The sequence below is a fragment of the Serinus canaria genome, chromosome 3 (assembly GCF_022539315.1).
Source record: "Serinus canaria isolate serCan28SL12 chromosome 3, serCan2020, whole genome shotgun sequence".
In the NCBI taxonomy this organism is placed as follows: domain Eukaryota; kingdom Metazoa; phylum Chordata; class Aves; order Passeriformes; family Fringillidae; genus Serinus; species Serinus canaria.
The window spans coordinates 89,906,073-89,927,771 of NC_066316.1; the positions used below are offsets into that span (position 1 = coordinate 89,906,073).

The 21,699-nt window shown below is 40.0% G+C and overlaps 2 protein-coding genes across 18 annotated transcripts in view; one reads left to right on the top strand and one right to left on the bottom strand.

The window, feature by feature from the left end:
- Nucleotides 1-19,187, bottom strand: FBXO9 (F-box protein 9). 2 transcript variants are annotated; one of them, XM_050972766.1, is made up of 13 exons: nt 18,815-19,187; nt 14,974-15,047; nt 13,834-13,992; nt 13,344-13,401; nt 10,798-10,897; nt 7,588-7,718; nt 6,208-6,322; nt 5,566-5,684; nt 5,213-5,303; nt 4,111-4,206; nt 3,307-3,400; nt 2,464-2,618; nt 1-1,399 (listed from the first exon to the last, which is right to left on the bottom strand). In XM_050972766.1, the coding sequence occupies exons 3-13, from the start codon at nt 13,978-13,980 to the stop codon at nt 1,291-1,293; spliced, it is 1,215 nt and encodes a 404-aa protein (XP_050828723.1). In that variant the 5' UTR covers nt 13,981-13,992; nt 14,974-15,047; nt 18,815-19,187; the 3' UTR covers nt 1-1,290. The 2 variants fall into 2 exon arrangements, with proteins under 2 accessions (XP_050828723.1, XP_009092908.1); XM_009094660.4 differs by having other exon boundaries at nt 14,974-15,051; nt 18,815-18,963.
- The window catches only part of CILK1 (ciliogenesis associated kinase 1), a 27,352-nt gene continuing 24,824 nt past the window's right edge, over nt 19,172-21,699 (top strand). For 2 of the 16 annotated variants that reach the window (XM_050972758.1, XM_030236538.2), the window contains exons 1-2: nt 19,172-19,270; nt 19,553-19,655. The gene's annotated coding sequence lies outside the window, so the exon portion shown is untranslated. Of the gene's footprint in view, nt 19,656-21,383; nt 21,641-21,699 lie in introns of those variants that run through there. The other 14 variants (XM_050972757.1, XM_030236540.2, XM_050972755.1 and 11 more) reach the window with 10 other exon arrangements.

A 21,699-nucleotide genomic window follows, 5' to 3' on the forward strand; every position in this document is an offset into this window, starting at 1 on the left:
TTGCATGTTCAAAATCATAATTTATTGATGTATTTTTTTAATCATGTAGCTCCTTGCAAAGATACAGTTTATAAATTATAGAACAAGTATAGTTCTTTCCACAGCTTCCATATTTTAGTCCCCAAGTCCAGGTCAGTATTTTGAAACAAGACGGTCAAAAGTAAATTATGCAAAATGGCTTAAAAAAAAAAAAACTACAGTAAAAAGCTTCAGTTCTTCCAGGATCCAAGATACACACATAATAAGCAGCATTACAATGTCTGCACTACACCCCCAAGCGATATATGCAGGAGAAGCAGCGTACAGTACCTGTACCAGACCTCAAGGAACACTTCATGATTAGCAGTACACAGCACCTGAACATCTACAGCAGCCTCAAAATTTATTTAGTAAAACAAATGCTCAAAGGGTTTACAGCATGTGTGGCAAGGTTAGATGATGGGTGGTAGCAGGTGACAATCGTGTCCAAGTGAGCCCTGCCTACCTGTGTATTCACACCAGGCCAGTGCACAAGCAGTACACATCACCATTTCACCCCTGCACTGTGACACTGCCCAAGCAGGGCCATGTACCTGCAAACTCATCCTACAGCACAAGGGAACAACTCACTGCCTGTACCCTCCATGCACATCCTGTGGAGAAGGCAGGCTCCACTGAACTTCTACCAAGATCAAATTACACTGATGACCAACTGACACCACTGCATTGGTGGGAATGTACCTCTGCAGTTAAATTTTATATTTTGTGCTTGCTCGCCATTGACGGTTTTTCCCTAAGGTTGATGTCAACAAAATGCCAGATCTTAAAGGCAAACAAAATAAGTTTAATTTAAAGAAAACATTTATTTGAAGTTCTTTTAAGTCACAGATGACAACTTTCTCCCTTTTCACATTTCAAGTCTTCAGCAGAGACCATACACACTGTCCCACGGACAGTGAGATTTCCTATTGATTCCTTTTGAATGAATTGGTGTCTAGGCAGATGAAGAGACATTTTAAGCAAACTGATTTAAAAATATTAAAAAAAAACCCAACACAACAAAACAAAACTTTGTTTATCAAATTCTTATCACAGATAAAAGGTGTTTAACACTCATAAACTTCTCAAAACAAAAATCAAAACAAAATCTCAAAACAAAATCCCAGCAATTCACAATCAAATAAAACATACTGCCTTCAAGACATTTCCCAGAATTTTAAAATGCTCCAAATATATACACATTTATAACTTAAGTGCTTATTAGCTACAACCTTTTACTCATGCAAAAGTTGTGAGAGGAGAAGGTGTTTCTTAGAGCGGCTTTTCTGAATATGCAGTAAAACTCTTCACTCGTGCAAAGAACAAAGGGGTGTACATTTTGTCAATGTCAAAAGTAGTAACAGCTGTCTCACCAGTCGATCTGCAAAGAGCATTGTAAAAGTTAAATGAGACACAAGTTGCTGTTTGAGTCCCTCATGCAATCATCTTCCATAGTACAGCATGTGCATCAAACTACAGTTGGAATAAAGTCTCTTTTATAATGCCTTGTTCTGAAAGCATTTGACTTTTAGCTGAATCACACTATACAGAATCCACTTCTACATTCATACCTAAGAAACCACTTTCCTTTTCCACTCATGAGCTCCAAGACCTGAGCAGTACAGAAACTTCATACTGAGAAGAATGTCTGCAATATAAATTAGGTATGACAACACTAACTTTTAAAAAAGCAATTTTTCTGTTTATGGAAGTTACCTATACTCCCAATACCCAAGAATTTTATTTCCTGCATTTTATATTCTCACAGCTCAAGAGCTGAGCTACATTCCTATAAAAACTGAATATTAAGAACACTGAAAGACAAGGACTAAATCCACCCTAACTGCCAACATCCAGCATCTGGAAAGCCAACTTGCCAGTAATTTGAAGTGTCAGGTGCAAGAACAGTGGTCATGGCTCCTGCCTGGCAAGTGATCAGAACAGCTGGTCACATCCCCATATTCTGCATTGCTGAATTATATAGTTAGTAACACTGCTGAATTATTTAGTTAGTAACATTAAGGGTTCTCACATGAAAAGTACAGACATCTTTAGGCTGCACAAACCCAGTGGAAAAGATAAATTTCTCAATGAATATCCACTTTCCATACCCCCTTCACTAACACATCAAGTCATTCAACCCTGATTCAGTTCTGAAATCAAACACTCTGCATAAATCTTTTAAAAAGCTAAAAAACTATAGTTACACTACTTAGGAAACTTCCTATTATCATTAAAACAGGTTACCAAAATCTTGGGATTTCTTTACATAAAAGTTCATTCTGTATTTCAAATCAGGACCAGTTACCATTTTCATTACATTCTGTTAAAGTCACCTAAGTCTCAGACTCCTCACGTTTTCTGTACTTAGTACTGGACAAATTAACGTCACCTTTAATTCTACAGTTTAGTATCTTTCTTGACTCTTGTTCTCCCTTTACTGACCTGCAAGTGATGTGACAAGAATGATGTATCCACACAAGTTTGTTGAACCTCTGGCGCCCACTGGAGCATAACTGTAGTCCTACATGGAAACTGTGATCCGTTTCTTGAGCAGGAACTCGGCGGAAATACCTGTATTTGTGGTAATCAACTGGTTTCTGTACAGAGAAATAAGAAGTTTCATGACCTACAAAGAACACACTGTGCAACTATTTATCCTAAGTAACTGTGAGACCAAATTGGTAAAGCTCTATATTTAAAAACAGGTACTACTGCTCCTTCAAAATACATAAATGTGTATGTTAACAATGGAAGAAGTTTTCACAGAAAGCAAAAGAAGCATGCAGGACTCCACCCAACTGTGCACAGTCACTGTAACACTTCTTACTCTTCACAAGTTTCTCTTGACTAGCACTTTTGGTCATCAGAAGAACTTATAAGTAAGTTGATCAAATCATTCAGAGTTCAATTAACATCTAGTTTTACTAAATGTTGTGGAACATAACTGCACACAGTCAAATCTGTTCTCTGAAAATGACCTGTTTGTCCTTCTTTCCCGTTAACGATGTTGACACCGAATAGCACCATAAATAAAAACTAGGGGTGAGAACAACTGTTTCAATTTGAACCAGGTATTTATTTGCCTTAATAAATTAATACAGATTTGGGGACAAATGTAAGTGACATCACCATACTTATTTATTTATATTTTATTTTTAAACAGTTTAAAAATTAATTTGATTTTTAAATCTTTTGGTGTAAGGCAAATCTTTAGGTCCCTTTAAACACTTAGTCTGAGTAAAATACTGTAAATCTATTTCTCCTCTATTCTGTTGTTCTACCTACCTCTTCCTTTTTCTTCATTATTACAGCAAATACTTTGGTTTGATTGTCTGTTTCCTGGGAAAGGCGATAATGGCCAAGCAAGATTGCATCCGTTCTGGAAGATTAAAAGGAGGATAATGTCAAGGACATGAAAATATTCTGTGTCTCAAAAGTGTGCTGTTCTTATAATACAAGCATCAGCAATGAAACAAAGACGGACTACATAGCATTATGATACAAAATATTTCTTACTTCCAGTCAGTAAAGCCTAATCAATTGTATTAAATGGTGAAAACGTTTTGGAAACTTGTTTCTAATTTTCCCAAACAGGACAGTAAACATAAGCTAGTTGGTTCTACCTAACCTACTGCTAAATATTTATAGATTTCTGGTGAACAGCTCAAACCTGTTTTGAAGTTCCAAACAATTTTCAATGTTTTTATGTCCAAACATCAAAAAGTACTAATCGCAACATATCTCACTGAAATCTTCACTTTCTTTCAAGTTAAGGAAGTGTGAGAAGGCAGGCAGTAACAAAATAGTATCTTTAAAAGGACTGTTCTGTTTACTTGCCTTAAAAATTTCAAATCACGTAGCCCATAAAGGAAATGTAATTACAATATCAGGACCCTAAAATTAAAGATATCTTTGCATAAAGATCAAAATTTTTTGTAGTTCTTAGGAGACAATCATAAACATCTATAACACAATATAAATAACACTGTTTTGCTAAGACAGGATATAGCATCTGAGACAAAAGTAAATAGAAATTGCTAGGTAAAAGCAAAATGAAAACTGTAGAGCCAAATACTTTATTTCAATAACCTTGTGTTTTTAGTCCGTAAGCGAGGAACTATAGATTGAGGATCTTCAGGAGTTGTCAGCATCATAACTTGACCATCTGGAAAGAATCTCAAATACCTGCAAAAACATAATTACACAATGCAAACCTAGAAAATATATCCTTTTCCTGTTTTTTTTTCCTGTTTGCTGGCTTTTAAAATCACAGGATGTTACCCAGAAGGATTTAGAACTTAATTGGTAGTAGCATTTGAAAACACATTTCTTCACACATAACAGAAAAAAAGATCAGAAATCAGAAGAGAGTTATGAATATTGAAAGAGGAAGTTATGAAGAGTTATGAAGTTTTGTCACCTCTACCAAAGCAAGGTGGCTACTCTGGGATCGAAACTGACCTCAAGTTTCTCCATTCCTATCCACTGAGACCAATGCAACAAAATCTAAATTATAGTATCAGTACAAAAGTAGTAATGTCATACGGACTTTTTCAGGTTCTGGAACCTGATTGATTTTTACAGCACTCAAGTACTGTGCTAATGTTTGAGAGCACAGCAACAGCCATCAGGTTCAATGCTTTCTATGAACAGTTTCCAGCCTCAGAAGAGACAGCAGAATGAAACAATAAATTCTGGGAGCAGCAAGATGAACAACAGCAAAAAATAAGGCTGAGGAAACAAATGGCAAGGCATTTACAGCAAGATGAGAAAGCTCAGTCTCTTCATTTTTACAACTGATTACACATATGCTAAATGACTGATCTTGCATAATCACATGTATTCTCTTTGCTGAATTGTATCATGTGTTGTATCAGACATGGAGAGCAAATGTCGTTTAGGGAAAGAAATCTGTAGGTAAGTATTAATTGTTATAAGCCTTCAAGCTTTTGCCACACGGCACGGTTTAAGTGAGGATGAAACATGTTTCTAAGCTACTTTCTAATTATCATAGAATTATATTATTAGATTCTATTTCTAAAACCTATTCTCAAAAAATACATATTGCTTTACACACTGCAGCAGTCCCATTCACTTTTACAGAATGATTATTGTCTGTGATTGCCAGGGGCGGATTTAAAGAACTTAAGAGAGAGAAACATTTCACTCACTCATTGTACTACAGTTCTACCTGTAATATTCCACTTGGTGCCACGCTCTATAGAAACCATCAAGAGACTGTTCTCCTTGACGTATGTATTTTGTCTTGCTGACATATACACCTACAGAAAAAGAAGATATATGAACAAAAACTAAGAATGTAAAATATTTACAATGAAAAAGCCAATTATCTAAAACTTCTGAGTATGGTTTTGTTACTTGAATACATTTTATTTTCATCCCTTGCACCTTTCCTTTCTCTTTGCAGATATTCTACGAATTGCAATGCACAAACAAATTCAGATTAAGTCTACCAACATCACAAACATCAAACCCACCTTTTTTTGTCACACAGTTACAACTATTTCCAAAAGTACAGCTTACCATCAAATCGAACACGAGGCCTTTCCAAAAACATGTCCCTCCAAGACGCATATGGAACAAGTTTATTGCAGCTCCTGCCCCATATTTTCAAACAGACTTGATGCCAGATTTCAGGATCTCTAGTGAAAACAAGAAAAAACCAAACCCCATAACTTCCCTACAAACCCTGTTTAGCTTTTATATATCAAAGTAACGCTCTCTTACTTTGCTTGGATGCAACTAAAAGAAACTTTCTTGGACAAAAATAGCTCATAATTTAAAACCCTTGACAAATTTACTTAATCCTGGATTGTTAAAAGCCTTTCCTTCTTCCCAGTGAAACTGAAGAACAGAGTGTAATTTTCGTCCAAGTACAGAACCACAACACTGCAGCACCCTTGCACGTCTCAGTGTGGCTATATGAGCATGACAAGATTATTCTGGAGACCTTAAACACTAATTTACAAACCAGGCAGAACAAGTAATACTTTCTGCCAGATTTTTATTGCAGTAAAGTCATCTATCTCACATTCCATTTAGTAGTGTATTCAGAAGTTCATTAGCACTATGAGGAGCTTAACATGAAAATGTCCATGGGAAGGAAAAGCAGGACATATTAGTGCAAAAATAGAAGTTTCACTCTAGATAAATTATCTACAATACCTGGCACAAATGTAAAATCCTCGACAAACAAGAGATAATTGCTCCAATGATCTCAGATCCAAGTCACTTGAAACCACCCATCGGAAAATGTACATTAGTACTTCCATAGGCAACGCTAGAAAGAGAAGATAAATCCTTGTTAGATACAACCTGAAAATCAACAGGTTATTTATAATCCCAGGTTTGGCTTTTGACTTTCCATTAAAAAATCCTACATTTCACATTGTAGCCCAATGCCAGAAAACAAAAAAAAACCCAAAACAAAACAAAAAACCAACCAACCAACCAAACAAAAAAAACCACAAAAAAAAAATTAAAAGGTCACTACAGATAAGATGCAACGCCCATAAAGGATCCTTTTGATCCTTTTTAGCTTACTAACTTCTGAAGCTGATGTGATCTTTTAAAAGTTTTCTTTCTGCGATAAAGCAAGTCAGAAAAATGATACTAGAACACAGGACTGGCTGGAAAGTAAAATATTAATCTAGAAAGACCAACACTGCTGCTCCAAGGACACATCTCCTGAGATCATTTTAGAGTAACATCTGCAACATCTTGTCTTTACGGGTAAAAAAAGGAAATACATTTTCCCAAGTGTACAATGCACCAGTTATTAAAATAAAATAATGCTTAAAACCCTGTCTTCTTTATGTTCTGATTTGGTTCATTTACTTTATTTTCTTTTCTTGACCACAACAAAGGAGATAAGGACAAGATTTCAAAGTGCAATTGATAATTTAGGATGCAGAACCAAGCCATCTGTCTTTAAGAGAGATCATAGCTCATATAAACTGTCTACAATTTAGATCTCATAAGAAAGTCTCAGGATAACTGTCCTAGAACTGAAGCACTGAAAGTCATTAACCTTCAAAAGACTTTCTAGCTTTGTTATACAGTCTTTCTGACCCTGAAAACACACTTGTTGCAAAAATCTCATCCACAGTCAGATAAAATCAAGAAATATAAAGATGCATAGTCTGTAAATCAATTGTCTCTTACTCACACTTAAATATGGTAGTAATAACTGTATTTGCAAACCAAACCAAAAGAACTGGAAAGAAAACTGGAATACACTTACTTCAGCAAGTCCATCCATAGAAATTTCTACTTATAAGTATGCCTCTGATCCTGAAAATTCTGCTCAGAAATACTACATGGAAAAAGCTTGTGTGATAAAGGCAAGATCTGGTATGAGAACAAGATCTGTTTACCTAGCTGATCATTTTTTCTCCTTTGTATCTAACTACAGAAGTAAATAAAGAGATTATGTATGCACTTCTTCAAAGATGGCTTTTAAATGAAGGAGATAAATGTTTTAATAAAGTGAAATGTCAATATAAATTCTTCCTCTCAACTCTTACAGCGCATCTTAACTCTTACCTGAGATGTGGGTCTGGCTGACATAAACTTCAGGCTGACAAAGTTTGACTGAAGATTCTTGAAGAGTTAACTGCTGCTGGAAATCCGTCAGGAGGTCTGCCATTTTGTCATCCTCTTTGCTATCCTCAACACTAGAAAAGGGGCAATCCAACACTGTTAGTATGTTTTGTATTGGACAAAACATACCAACAGATGTCCTCATCTTGGCATCAATCCACTGCCATACTCGCATTCAACAGAGTTGTTTCCTGTACATTTTTAAAGCAATCACATTTCATCATACAATAAAACAACTACTGAAATATGAGCAACATCATTAAGACATTGCTGAAATGCCTCTTAGAGTAACAACTGGGGCTTTTTCATTAAATTCCCATCCCAGTTTTTATTTAAGTTACTGAAGAATTTCTTGACCTCATGAAAAGAAAAATCTCATCCTTTACTTTGTCTAAGATATGGCATATGCAGGAAATAAAGTGTTGTTAATTCAAGTTGTATTTTGTAATTCCACTCATTATGTAAGATATTGGAAACAATTAAGGATTATTTTTCATGCTCATGTAACTCACTAAAGAGTGATCCTTGGTAGGTGTATTCAACACTAATGAAGGTAAACTACTTTTGTACGTATTCTGTAAATAGGCAGAAATAATAAATTTCAGGCGCCAGAACAAGATAGCAGAACAGAAACAACAAGCTTGCTACTCATCAGTAAGTTTGAAGGATTACTAAGTAATAAAAGAACATTACCACATTAATAAAAGAAATCTAAATTTAAATTGTGTATCATAATATCATCTTTCCATAGCTACCTGCTTGCTTGCCCCAAATAACCAGAAACAACACAAAACTCCTTGAGCACATCACAAACCACCTTTTCTTCCCTGACTTGGTATACACCCTAATTAAGAAATTTTACAGTACTTTTTAAAACTGTTCAATTCTACTCTAAACAAGGTACTAGAATGAGTTGAGAATATAAGCAAGCAACTGGTAGACCTACCAATGGGTTTTGAAGTATCATACAGAAGACAATTATGTTTGGGCCTGTCCTAACTAAGACTACAGTAAGAAGTTGCACTGAACATACCTTCCTTTATTTTGATGAGTATGACTGTCAGTCCCAGTACCTACAGGCCACACTGTAAACTGTTTTTTCAAATCTAATTGTGTAATTTGTTTTTTCTCATCAAGATTGTATGAAACACCTACAACAGTAATTCAGAGAGCACAAACTGAAACCTCTTCCAAGAAATACATCTCTACAAACACTGCTTTTAAACAGTAGAGTAACAGCTGAGACTACTCATTTTTTTTCCCTCACTGCCACAAAGTGCTTGGAAAGTATGGCAACATTTAAAAAAAAAAAAAAATCCATGCAATTGTAGAATTATTTAGGTTGGAAAAGACCTCTGAGATCATCAGGCCCAACCATTCACACAGCACTAAACCAAGTCCCTAAGTGCCACATGTCACATCTTTTAAATAACTCCAGGCATGATGACTCAACCTCTTCTCTGTGCACCCTGCTCAAGCACTTGACAACCCTTTCTGTGAAGACTTTTTCCCAGTATTCACTCCAAAGCACACCCTGAGGCCATTTCTTCTTGTCCTGTCGCTTGTTATTTGAGAGAGGAGACTAACCCCTACCTCAATATAAACTCCTTTCAGTTAGTTGCAGAGAACTTAAGATCTCCCCTGAGCCTCCTCCTCTCCAGGCTAAACACCCCCAGCTCCCTCAGCTGCTCCTCACAGCACTTGAGCTCCAGACCCTTCACCAGCTCCACTGCCCTTCCCTGGACTGGCTCCAGCCCCTCAGTGCCTTTCTCACAACGAGGGGCCCAGAGCTGGACCCAGCACTGGAGCTGTGGCCTCAGCAGTGCTGAGTGCAGGGGGACAATCCCTGCCTGCTCCTGCTGGCCACACTATTGCTGGTACAGGCCAGGATGCCACTGGCCTTCCTGGGCACACACTGGCTCATGCTCAGCCAACTATCAACCAGGAGCCCAAAATCCTTTTCCAAAAGGCAGCTTTCCAGCCACTCTGTCGCCAGCCTGTAGCTCTGTATGAGGTTGTTGTGACCCAAGCACAGGATCCAGTACTTGGCCTTGCTGAAATTCACAAAATTGGCCTTGGCACAATGATCCAGCATGTCCAGATCTCTCTGCAGAACCTTCTCACCCTCCAGAAGGGCAACTCCTGCCCAACTTCAGGTCAGAGAGTCTTAATGGAATGGAGAAAATGATGCTAAAGTAAGAAAATAATCCTATAAAAATCAAGGTTTTTACATGATTATAGCACATGATCCAGTAGTTTTCCTAATGCACAAACGCACAGCAAAGATTTCATGCCAGCAACACATTCAGATATGAAACTAATGGATGGAAATAAAGCACTTAGCTCATCCTGCACTCTTTTATATTAAGTCAACAGCTGCATTGGAGCTGTACTGTCCTGGGGCAACAAGACTGAGCTAGTAATACCACAGTGATGCGGTTGTGCTTTACTTTTTCATTCTCCATGTTAAAAATCTGGATTTTTTTATGCAGCTGTCAGGGGCACCAATAGCTGCTATGAGTAAGCAAGAATTTGGGAAGCTGTTCCATAAGCTTGTCTGTGTTAGGCTGCAGGGGCTGGAACAGAAGTTTCGGCCCTCCTTAAACATGAGTCTTGGGCTCAAGTTACGGCAGCCCTAAGTCACTGCACATCTGCTGCACTGAGGTTAGGTATTCTGATGTGTGTCCTGATGAAAGACTAGACCACTCAGATTGCAGTCTCTGAGCTTCTAAATGTATTGCTCTGCCGAAAATGCTCTTATTTGGCAGTGCTGGCACAAGAGATTATGCCTTTGCTTAATTAAGATGCTTATTTTATTAGTATGAAGCTTTAGCTAATTCCTCTTTTTGCCATCTACAACTTTGTATATCATCCTAGATATGAAAATCAAAAATCAAAATAGTGACTGATGCTTTTTTTAAATTAAGTAACAGCCTAACTATTTGTAATCCTTCCCCCTGAAATTAGCTAGCTCCAAACAAGTTTGTTACTGTCTTTGGAAAATATAAGCTGCTCAAGTGAGAGTAGGTAAGTTTTCCAGATACTAAGAGACTTACAACTGCATATTACAGCAGAATATTGAAATCCTTCAGAAAAAAAAAATGTTATGTTTCAGTACTCCTACGCACTTAATTAGTAAAATTTCATACTCACCACCTCTTTCCAACTCCATCACCATCTGGAGACCGTGTATAGGTGATCTTAAACTCTATATCAGGTACAAGCTGCATGGCTAGACGGTAAAACTTGATGGCTGAAAATAAAGGTTTGATGTTCAAACATATCCAATGTCCAAACTAGCTTATCAAAGCAAAGACTGTTTTCAGAGATAGTTTCACCTAAAAGCACTAAAAATGTGGAAAATGCCCTTGCCTAGGAAAGCTTGTTTAGTCTAAACTGCAGGTTTCAATTCAATGCAGAAGAGAGGAACATTAAAGACCTGTTTTCGAAACTAAAAACTCATGTATTTTTTCAGAACAAACAGTTAGTTCAGACCTGTTTCAGCTTTTACAGATTTACCATAATTACCACAAATTCAGCTATGGAGTACAAAATTTTACACTAGAACATTACAAACTCCTGATGTTGTTTGGTGCCTGGCACTGGCAAAGATTTCCCAGAGAAAGAGGTTCAGGAACATCACTGTGGCAACAAACTGTTATTTAAGCTGCATTATGTTTTCCTCCTGAGTCAGCTCTGTGAATGCTTCTTAATTTAAATTAATTTGATGTATGCATATTCTATCTATTTTAATACCAGCAGTAAAATCATATATGCATGTATATGTTACTTTGTAGTCCATCACAGTGATACCAAGATCAGAGGACAATTCTTCTTCAGCCTGGACTCTTAAAACCAAAACTCAAATAAAACATCAGTGAGTGTGGAGCTCAGAATTTGTCTGATAAGTCTGAGAAACTTCAGTTTGGGACTAGTAAATGTTCCTATTTCCTTGAGTTCATGTCAGGGCCAGTGACTGACAAATAGTATCCTTTGGCTGTTGAGGATCGAAAATACCAGGAACCAGCTAAATAGAGATCAGTCTCAACTTTAGCATTTAATCTTGCAGACAAGGCCTCTACTATACTTAAGCAAGAACAAGCTGCAGCACATAACTGTCTTACAAACATCAGGTATCAGCAGATTTCAGAAGCAGGCTTGGATTCTGGTGACCTGGGCCAGGTCAGCAAATAAAAGCCTGGTATGAAAACAGATGTCCCAGCATATGCTCAGTAATATATCTGTGTCTGGCATAGGACTGTGCCTCTAAGGTCTCATACAGATCTATGTGTAGAAATAGTTCAGTTTAGTTTCTCTAAGTTCCAAATCAAATTCAATTGAGAAAGATGAATTCACATTTATGCAATCCAGATGTCTGAAATGCTTTTGTGAACGAACTGTTCGATATTAGTATTTCTTCCCTGCTATGTTTAACATACAAGGAGAGCACTGAAGCAGATGAAGCCACAGCTTTCATTTTATACACACAATGTTTAAATAGACTGCTTTCCTCACCTTTTTTTAAAATTTATTCAGAAATAACCTTCACAATCTACTGCATTATTTCCTAAATATGTACCAGGTTTTCACTGACATATTTTTTACTGTGCATTTAATCCTTTACCAAACATTCATCATATCTTAGCCTAAAGTAATTTTGCCCTGTAAAAACAGGTAACTAATTAGAAAATGAGATAACTGATTTAATTAAATACAAGGGACTCATATTTCTCTCAGTTAATATGAGATATGAAAAAACAACCAGAAATCCCTTGAAAATGAAGGAAAAATTCCCATGGTGAAGTGAAAATTTTGTATTCAGCAGATGGCTGAGTTCAGGAGCTTCTAGCATTCTCCCAGATTTCTGTATCTTATCTTATTTTGCACCTGCACTATAAACACAGTTGCCAAGCCCTCTGGTGGATGAGCAGGATGGCACATACATTCTGCTTTGCATTCTTTCACACATGAAAGAAAGAGAAAATTAGTATCTCCACTACTGACCTACAGGACTTGGAAGTTAGAATAGTCTTCTTACTCTCTAGATTCTGAAAACTAAATATAAGGAAAAAAACTTTGAATTTCCATTGTTACTACTGCTGATAGCAAGAGTGCAGGTAAGCAGGCTAAGCACCTTAAATATTTTATAACACACCTCAAAGACTACCAGATTTGAATGTTCATTGCAGGAATTCTTGAAAAAGCTATTTAGCATGCTGTGTTAATAAAAAAAAAAACAAACAAAAACCCCCAAACCCAAAGAGCCCTCTCCAAAAAAAGAAAAAAAGCACCAAAAATTTCCAACAACCAAACAAAAAAGCACTAAAGCAGTAGATAGCAGTAGATTTGTTCACAGTAGAATGATGAGAACTGTGAGCACAGGAAATAGTTTATTGCCTTGATTAATTATTATGCTAATTTCAAGTTGCAGAAGTCACATAAAGAGGCATTCTAAGATACTGTTATATTGCCTGAAAGTCAGAAATTCCTTCCTTGATGTCATTTGAACTTTACCTCAACCTTAGAACTGATATGATGGTTCCTTCTATAGCATGTCTGTTTGCTTCTCTGAATGACAGAGCTCTGAAACCACTGTTAGCCCATAGTTTATGTTCACTGGCACCATGAAGATTTGCCCATAAATCACAGGTGTTAAATTTCTCTACAATAAGGGTGTCCATTGTAGACTTTCATATTACCTTCATAAAGGGCCCCATTTCGTTCTTCTTCCACTGCCTTCAGGAAAAGTTCTTTTGCCTGCACAGTAAATTACACAGAGCAGTTCTTTAATTCCTTATAAATACAAGTGCAACAACACTTGACTTAGAATTATTTTTGATCTTACCTACTATACCTATGACAGAGATACCAAAATAAGTCCATAGAGGAGACATACTCATGGGCTACAAAACATAAGATGACTGAAATTCCCAGTTAACAAACTACCTGTATTCCTGCTGCTCACCCCTTACATACAGTCTTTCAGAAAGCAGATTGTGAAGGTGACACCAAGGCAAACATAAAGACTAGAAAAATCACTGCAGTATTATGCAGATATTAGTATGGAGATAATGAAATAATAACCTCTGTTGTTTCTCCAGATGTAATTCAGCATTGCTTTTAGAAAAGTTATAGTGGAACAATAATACAGACAAATAAAACCTCAATATTATGCATATTTTTCTGTACCTTTTCCTCTTTTGCTATCTCCTGTTTTCCCCTGGCATCGACAGACTTTAGTCCAGGTTCTCTTGATGATGCCCTGCATGGCAGAGGTTCCAACCCACTAGAACTCACACCTGGGGCAAGCTCAAACATCCACTGAGCTCTGAACATCTGGAGCTCTGCCTAAAAAACATGATTAATTCTACATAGTATCACATATTCAGACAGTGTATCTTCTGAGGAGAAATTATAAAGTACAAACACAAAAAGAATTTCAAAACTATGCTTTACATTTCCAAGTCTTAGATGGTTTCAGTAAATTTAGGCACAGAGAGTTAGCAATTGTTTTATTGTAAATTAAAACAAAAAAGTGCACAAGTACTTGTTCAGTCTCATTCAATAACAAAAATGCTTTTTTCTGGACTGTTCACCTCAGAAGGAAAACTGATGTTTCAAGAAGTGCTTGTTAGCATTATGGTTATGACCTAAGATTCCACAGAAAAGTGATCCTTCCAGACGTGATCATGTTTGTTCTTGTTCACGTAGAATTATCATAAGCAATAAATCAATTAGCTCTTAACATTGAAATTTAGAAAATCCAGGTTTTTGTACACAAGCATTCAAAGTTATCTAACATTCAAGATGGCAATTTATATAATATACAAATAAGACCTTACTCCTTTCTCTTTTAAAAGTATGGACTACGCTTCGTGAAATAACACAAGTTGCAATTCCCGTCATGCCTTTTTTTGGAGCATCTTTGAAGTTACACTTTACAGGTCTCTTGCAATCATCAGAACTTCTGGGGAGCAACTAAGTTCTGGGAGAACACACTTTTCTACTACACTGCTTTTATCAGCTTTTTGGTCCAGTACAAAGTGACAAGTTAAACTGGAATTCGATCACAGAAATTGCTGTCCAAGTTCTACAGCTCTTCAAAGAAATTCCAGATCTGTCACAAGCTTTCTTTTCATCTACACTGACAGCTGAAGACTGAATCTGACACTTGGAACACAATGTAAAATTTATCTCACTTTTGGAGGGGCAGGAAGATTAATCATTTGTCAGATCAACAAATGTGTGGTAAATAAATGAAGATAAGTGATGCAGTTTAAATCACAGCAGTACTATGTTTGTAAAAACCCACAAGCATGAGAGACATACCTGAAGATTTGCTTCACCAGATCTTTCACTGTCATCGGTTCTTACCAAATCAGCGTGACAATCTTCTTCAGCTTCTGCCTAGTAGAGAGCAGTGAAATGTGATTATAGGGTCTGCATAAGTCCCCAAAGACATAAAGAGCAACTGTCACAGACACACATTAAAATAAAAATTAGGCATACTTCCCTTTTGATGATAAAAATTAATTTTGAAACTAATGAGATCAGTTGTACTTCCATATTAATGAAGTTCATATTCAGTGAAGATGGGTTTTGCATTTTAATCCAACACAGATTAGTTGTGTATCATTTGAAGGCTTCCATGCTGCAATACACCAGCATACCTGACTAAATACACTGTGTCTGTGTCAAAGCACAGAGCAAAAGCTTCAGTATTAAACAATAATGTCCTATGTCCAACAAATTAAAATTTAATCACTATCTTCTCATTGTGAAGATAACCAGTAGTTTTGATTTGTTTAATATTTGCAAGACCATAAAAGTACTCTGAATTAACAATAGATACTTTACATTTACATGTGAAACTAAAAAAGAATGTACTGGAAAATAAAATAAAAAGCTAGCATGAGAGCTTGACAGTTGGTTTTATTTACAGTACAGCTGTGAGACAGGTTAAACAAATAAAACCTGAAATAAGACCTTTGATTAAACCTAACATGGCTCTACATAGAAAGTTAAGCTGGCTAGTTTAAGAGGAAAACTTAAAAATATGCAAATTAATTATTATAGTGAAATATACTGAGATTTATGGAGTGTATACTAAAACAAAGGAAAACTCATTCTGAGCATTAGTGAGAAGCCACTATAATACCATCAACAGCAAGATGCCAGTAAGGGGGAAAAAAACACCCCAAAATCTCAACTAAGACATTTGTTTAAGGTTCTTCCTACAGCTGAAGCAAACCAGTTTTTCTGCCATTCTGCACTGAAATTCACATCTATAGTTCTGCAAGTAGATAATGCAAAGTGAGATTACAAGCAGACAAACCTAACATTAAGATTATCACAACTACTTAAACAAATTTTATTTCCCACTCCTTCCTATTGTACTCAGAGACCTGAAGTGACATTCTGTCAGTGAGATTCTACCAAGCTCTCAAAAAGAAATCTCTACCTCCTGCACAATCAAAGTGCAGAAATCAAAGCATTCTTGTACTCAGAAAATTTATACCATTTTTAGAGCACCTGGAAGTTCTGACCAAACTACAGAATACTAGCAAGCGTGATGGGAAGGCAACCTGTAATGTCTCTTCTTGGTGACAAGCACCTCCTTGAAATTAGCACATGTCTTCATATTCCCCAACAACCATAAACATAGTGGTTTGCCAGCTGTAAAAGTGTTTTCACTGAGGTTTCAGATAATTTATCATTAACAATTGACAGACATGGTTGGTTGCTGAAGATAAACAGATATTGCATCTATTTCTACATTCTCGTTTTTAATTTCCCAGTAGAGGAAACAGGTGAGCCAGAACACTATAAAACAGTAGTGGCATTAAATCTCAGCAAGAAGTAAATAACTTGGAAATTTCATGGGCTTTGATTCCAGAATTTAATTGCAGGCAGTTAATGCCCTATGAGTACGACAGTCCTACCACATTATTAGCATTCAGGAATATTTTGTTGGCCAAGCAGAGCCAGCCTAGGAATGAGCTAGCTCTGAAATGGGTGTCTGAAAGTACATTATTATGGCAGTGGGCTGACAGAAATAAGGCCTAATTCTGTCTTTGCAGAGTGCAAGTCTTCTGGTTTGCAGCTGAATTATGTCCAGGCAGCTCTCCAGTTTGGGCAGAATAAGGCTGGTTTTATCTGCAAAATGCAGAAATTAGCAATTTCTAAACTAAATCAACACACTATCATCTTGTGCATAAAGCCACGCCCATTAAAACCTTTAACTCCTGAAGTCTGTAAACAAACTCATTTAAGCTCTGAAACTACTTAGAAGGTTAGGAAGCTGGATGAAGTTTACCTCATTCAAAAATTTTATATTTCACTAATCTGTTCAACTCTTGATTTTCAACTCCTCCTCTCCATTCACCTGCCCTACTTCTTCATTTCTGAGTCACAGTCAGACATGGTAGTGGACCAACTGCATCCAAAATGTCATTTGAGGCTCTTTGAAACTTAAATATGCTCTCAACTCAAACCAAAAGTAATATGAAGACCTGGCCTACAGTCTAAAAGTTGTCAAAAACCATAATGAAATTGATTACAACCAAAGTGTTGTCATTACCTTCTCTATACCGTAGGCATGTGTGATGTGCAATCTCTCATACCAAAGGCCTGTCTTGTGGCAGTAGTAGCAGCCTAAGAGCCCAGCCCTCTGAACTTACCGGTAAAGCAATTAATTCATTGCTACTGCATAGGAATGAACTGGAAAACTGATGTCTATTAACAACCTTCCACTATTTATCTGACCTGCTGAAACCCTATGGTTTTGCTGGGACAAGTGAGTAAACACAGGTTCTGTGATGCAAGGACCTTTACCAGCAGACAGCTCATGAGATCACACCTAAAGCACTTGCCCCCACTCCGAGAATGCTTGTGTTGTACTTACAGTACACTGTAAGTACACAGTGAAAATTCACTAAAATTCACAGAACACTGTGCTCTAACTGCTACTTAGGGGATAAATCTAGATAGTTCATTGTTGTGCTGCTGGCCTTTCTCCTGACACAAGTCAGCTGTCACATGGAACAGTGACTTTATCCTGATTGAAAGGAAGACATCGTATTGTGTACTGGCTGATTGGCTTGATTCATTTTCCATGAGGAAAGTAGTAGTCTATCAAGCCACGAAGAAGTAACATGTCGAAAGTAAATATCTGATTTAGGCAGTAACTCATAAAAAATGAAGTCAGCTGAGTAGATTCAATTCTGATTTGCTTGCAAAGCTTTAGAAACCATTTGCCAAATGCAGAACTAGTTTATTTGCACAGTTCAGTTTTGTCCTGCAATCAATAATTGCATGCTGATTTCCTCAGAGTACATTAACCGCTCACTAAACTATCTGGAACGTCAGGACCTTTAATAGTTCTGATCTGTGTTTCAGCAAAATAAAACCAAGATCAGAAACAGTTCAAAGTTGAGTGTCACCAGTTGAACAGGGTTGTGTTATGTGTGAACCATACAGAACTCAGGGAGGAGCAAGCATGGCAAAGCAAAACAGTGACTGCCAGCTAACATTCCTCTTGGCTTTATTAAAAAAATGAGAAAGCCACCCTATTTTTCTGTAAATGTGGTAGAAACAACACTGTGTTCAAAACCAAGAGTTTTTATAACCGTGGTGAGACATTTTAACAGCTCCTGTGTGACAGAAATGGTTTAACTTTGAATGATCGAGTTCTCATCATGGATACTTGAATCCATATTGAGGCGCAGTCAATAAATCAATGCCGAACCAGAGTATTTCTGATATGTTAAATGACAAGCTCTACTAGATTCCCTGGCCCACAGAGTCCTTTGAATTACTGAGTGACTTTATGCCACCACATTTTTGAGGGAATAAAGGGAAAGGAAGGGCACGCTCCCCTGTAATGACACAGGGATTTTGTTCACGCGTTCCTACGGAGGGCTAGATCGCTCCAGAAGCAAGCAGCCCCACTGATCAAAACCCTCTGCTGGAGGCGGCCGGGTCAAGCCGCGGTGGGGCGGGATCACGGCACGTTTCCCACAAGCATCGCTCGGTGCCCGGAGGCGGGCAGGGCAGGGCTGCCTGCCAGCAATTCGGCCAGGGGGCCGCTCCCACACACACACCCCTTGTCCCGGTCCCGCCCGGCCGTCCCTGCACGGCAGCTGAGCCCCCGCCGCCCGGGCCCGCTCACCATGCTGCCGACGCTCGGGCGGCGCTGTCCCGTCCCGGGGGCTCTGCTCCCCCGGTTGGTCCGTGTGTCCTCCCTGCCCGCGAGGGGCACTTAGCAGAGTTCTCGGTCGGAGAAGCGCACCACGCAGCGGGAGTCCCTGCGGGCCCTGCGGACGGCAGCCATCTTCCCGGCGAGCAGGGCCGGCGGCGGGAGCGGCGGGACACGGCCCGGGCAAACCCGCCAGGTCAGAGCGCCGCCTCCCGCGCGGGCCGCTACGACGCGCGACTGCACAGACTCCGCGTCCCAGTGCGCACCGCGCCCCGTGCCGCCTCTGCCGGCCGCGGCGGCGCGGTGCAAGGTCTGCTGGGGAACGTAGTCCGCGGCGGCACACCAGGGGAAGGGCGGCAGAGCAAAGGCTGCTGGGAACTGTAGTGAGGGGGAATCCCGGCAGGAACGATCCCAGGAGTGGGAACCGAGGTAAAGCGGCGATGTCCGGGAGTCGCGATTTCCGCCGCGACTGCGGTCAGGCCGGGACCTTGGCACAGGCAAATTGCCGACGAGGTAACGGGAGAGCGCTCGGTGTCGCGCTATAGAGATAACAGCGGTACCGAGGCCATTGAATCTCGTGGCCTTGGTAATTTGCCCGTCCAGTTCAGTGAGCACAGTTATCCGCTGCTGTCAGTACACGCCTTGTCAGGTTTTCTAAAATTGGATGAAACCCATTTTTTTAAAAAGCGTACCACAGTCTTTTTGTTTCAGAAGAAAACCACGTGTATGGATCTGTGAACCTTTGTGCACGTCTCCTGCCTTGAGCGGTTTCAGGAGGAGGATGAGGAGGCGTGTGTCTTCTCTGGAGGGGCAGGTGAGTGCCCAGGCTTGCGCAGCGCGGGCGGGAAATGGGGCTGCAAGGGCTGTGGGAGCCGGCATCCACTGTGGGTTTCAGATCCAGCTGCTGACTGTAGAGCTGCTCTGTGGAGAGGAGAGAGTGAGAGGCAAGGGAGCTGCCGATTCCTGGCCGGCAGCCGAGGGTGGTGGGGAGCGGGGGAACTGGGTGCTGGTGGTGGGCTGTGTGAGCAGTTGAGATGGCACAGCATGGCCACCTGAGTTTTGAGATTGGGTGCTCATGGCTACAACTGGTTATCATTAGTGCTGCTTCTTGTTTGGACTCAAAGCTGATTTTCACCTACCTGGGTGTGCCTCTTCTTAGATATTAAACGTTACATATTAGTAAAAAATCCTTTACTGTGAGGACCGTGAGGCACTGGCACAGGTTGCGCTGAGAAGCTGTGGATCCCCCATCCCCGGCAGTATTCACGGCCAGTTTGGGTGGGGGTCAGAGCAGCCTGGTGTAGTGAAAAGTGTCCCTGCTCATGGCAGGGTGGTTGGAACTAGATGATATTTAAGGTCACTTCAAATCCAAGTAATTCTATTAGTCTACTGGGAATGAAAAAGCCTTGTCTGTAACAACAGGAAAACGGCATCCTGTGGCAGTCGCAGGGCTGAGTGCTAATACGTGATTTGCACATGGGATGTAATATAGGTGGCTTAAAGCAGAGATCTCATGTTAGTGTACGCTGCTCCTCCTGGCTTCTCTGAGAATCATGCCCTGTGTGTTGGAGGGAATTGGAGTCTTTATGATATATTCGTGTAAATATAAAGATTAGCCTCTGACTAGATGAGGTGGGGGAGGCACCCAGAGCTTTGTTTTTCCCCACACCTGTTTTAGCAAATGACTGTCTTGTCCTCCACTGTATTCCTCAATTACAGCACTAGCTCATCCTGTCTTTCCAAACCCTGGGAATTAACTCTATGATTTACTTTTAAAAACTAAAGGATGAAGTGTAAAAAAGAAGCTGACACTTCCTGAATCACTATTACAGTCCTTAAATCAATTGTTTTAGAACAGTTTTTTGTTCCTTGTTTTCCTTTTACTGCTCTTCCCATTATGTTTTAGGCTGACTCTGTCAGAGCCAGGATGAGCTGCTGGTGCTTGGGTGAGGAAGGCACAGGCCCCCACTTAAAATGTCAATATTCTTCCCACTTGTTTGCAGTTTGGTATTTCTGCATTTTAGTTTTGTTGTTGAAACTCCTCTCTGAGATGTGAGAGGCCCGTCAGTGTGGAGTTCATCTTTGTTCGGCTGGGTTTTGTTTTCACAAGAATCACAGAACTGTTAGGCTTGGTTAGGTCCTCTGGAAGTCATCTAGATCAACCCCCCTGCCAGGGCAGGGTCACCTAGAGCTTGTTACACGGGGATGCATCCAGGGTGGGTTTTCAGGGTCTCTGGAGAGGGAGTCTAGACTTCCCTGTGCAGCCTGTCCCAGTGCTCTGCTACCCTCAGTGTAAAAAAGTTCTTCCTCACGGTTGATGGAACCTCATGTGTTTCAGTTTATGTCTATTGCTCTCCTCTTGTCACTGGGCACCACTGAAAAGAGTCTGGCACCATCTTTCTTGGTACCCACCTCTGAGATAAATCTACGCATTAACGAAATCCCCTCCCAGTCTTCTCCAGACTGAACAGGCTCAGCTCCCGCAGTCTCTCATAAGAGAGATGCTCCAGCGATGATTTGGTTTGTTTTTTTCCCGTTAACACTCAGCTCAGCGCCCTCTCTGCGTGGGGCCCGGCGCGCCTGCCCCGGCCGCGGTCGTGGGGCGCTGTCCCCCCGCGGGGAGCCCTGGCGGGCCGGGCCGGGCCGGGCCGGGGGCGCGGGGGGCCGGGCCGGGGCCGCGCCATGGGCCGAGCGAGGCCGGCACGGGTCCGCTCTGGGCCGCAGCTGCTCCGCGGGGCGGCGGCGCCGCCATTCCGGGCCTGTCCGCAGGCCGGGCCCGAGCGGGGAGACGCGTCCGCGGTGAGTCCTGCCGGCCATGGGCACGGGCACGGCGGGCCGGGGGACCCGCAGTGCCGTAC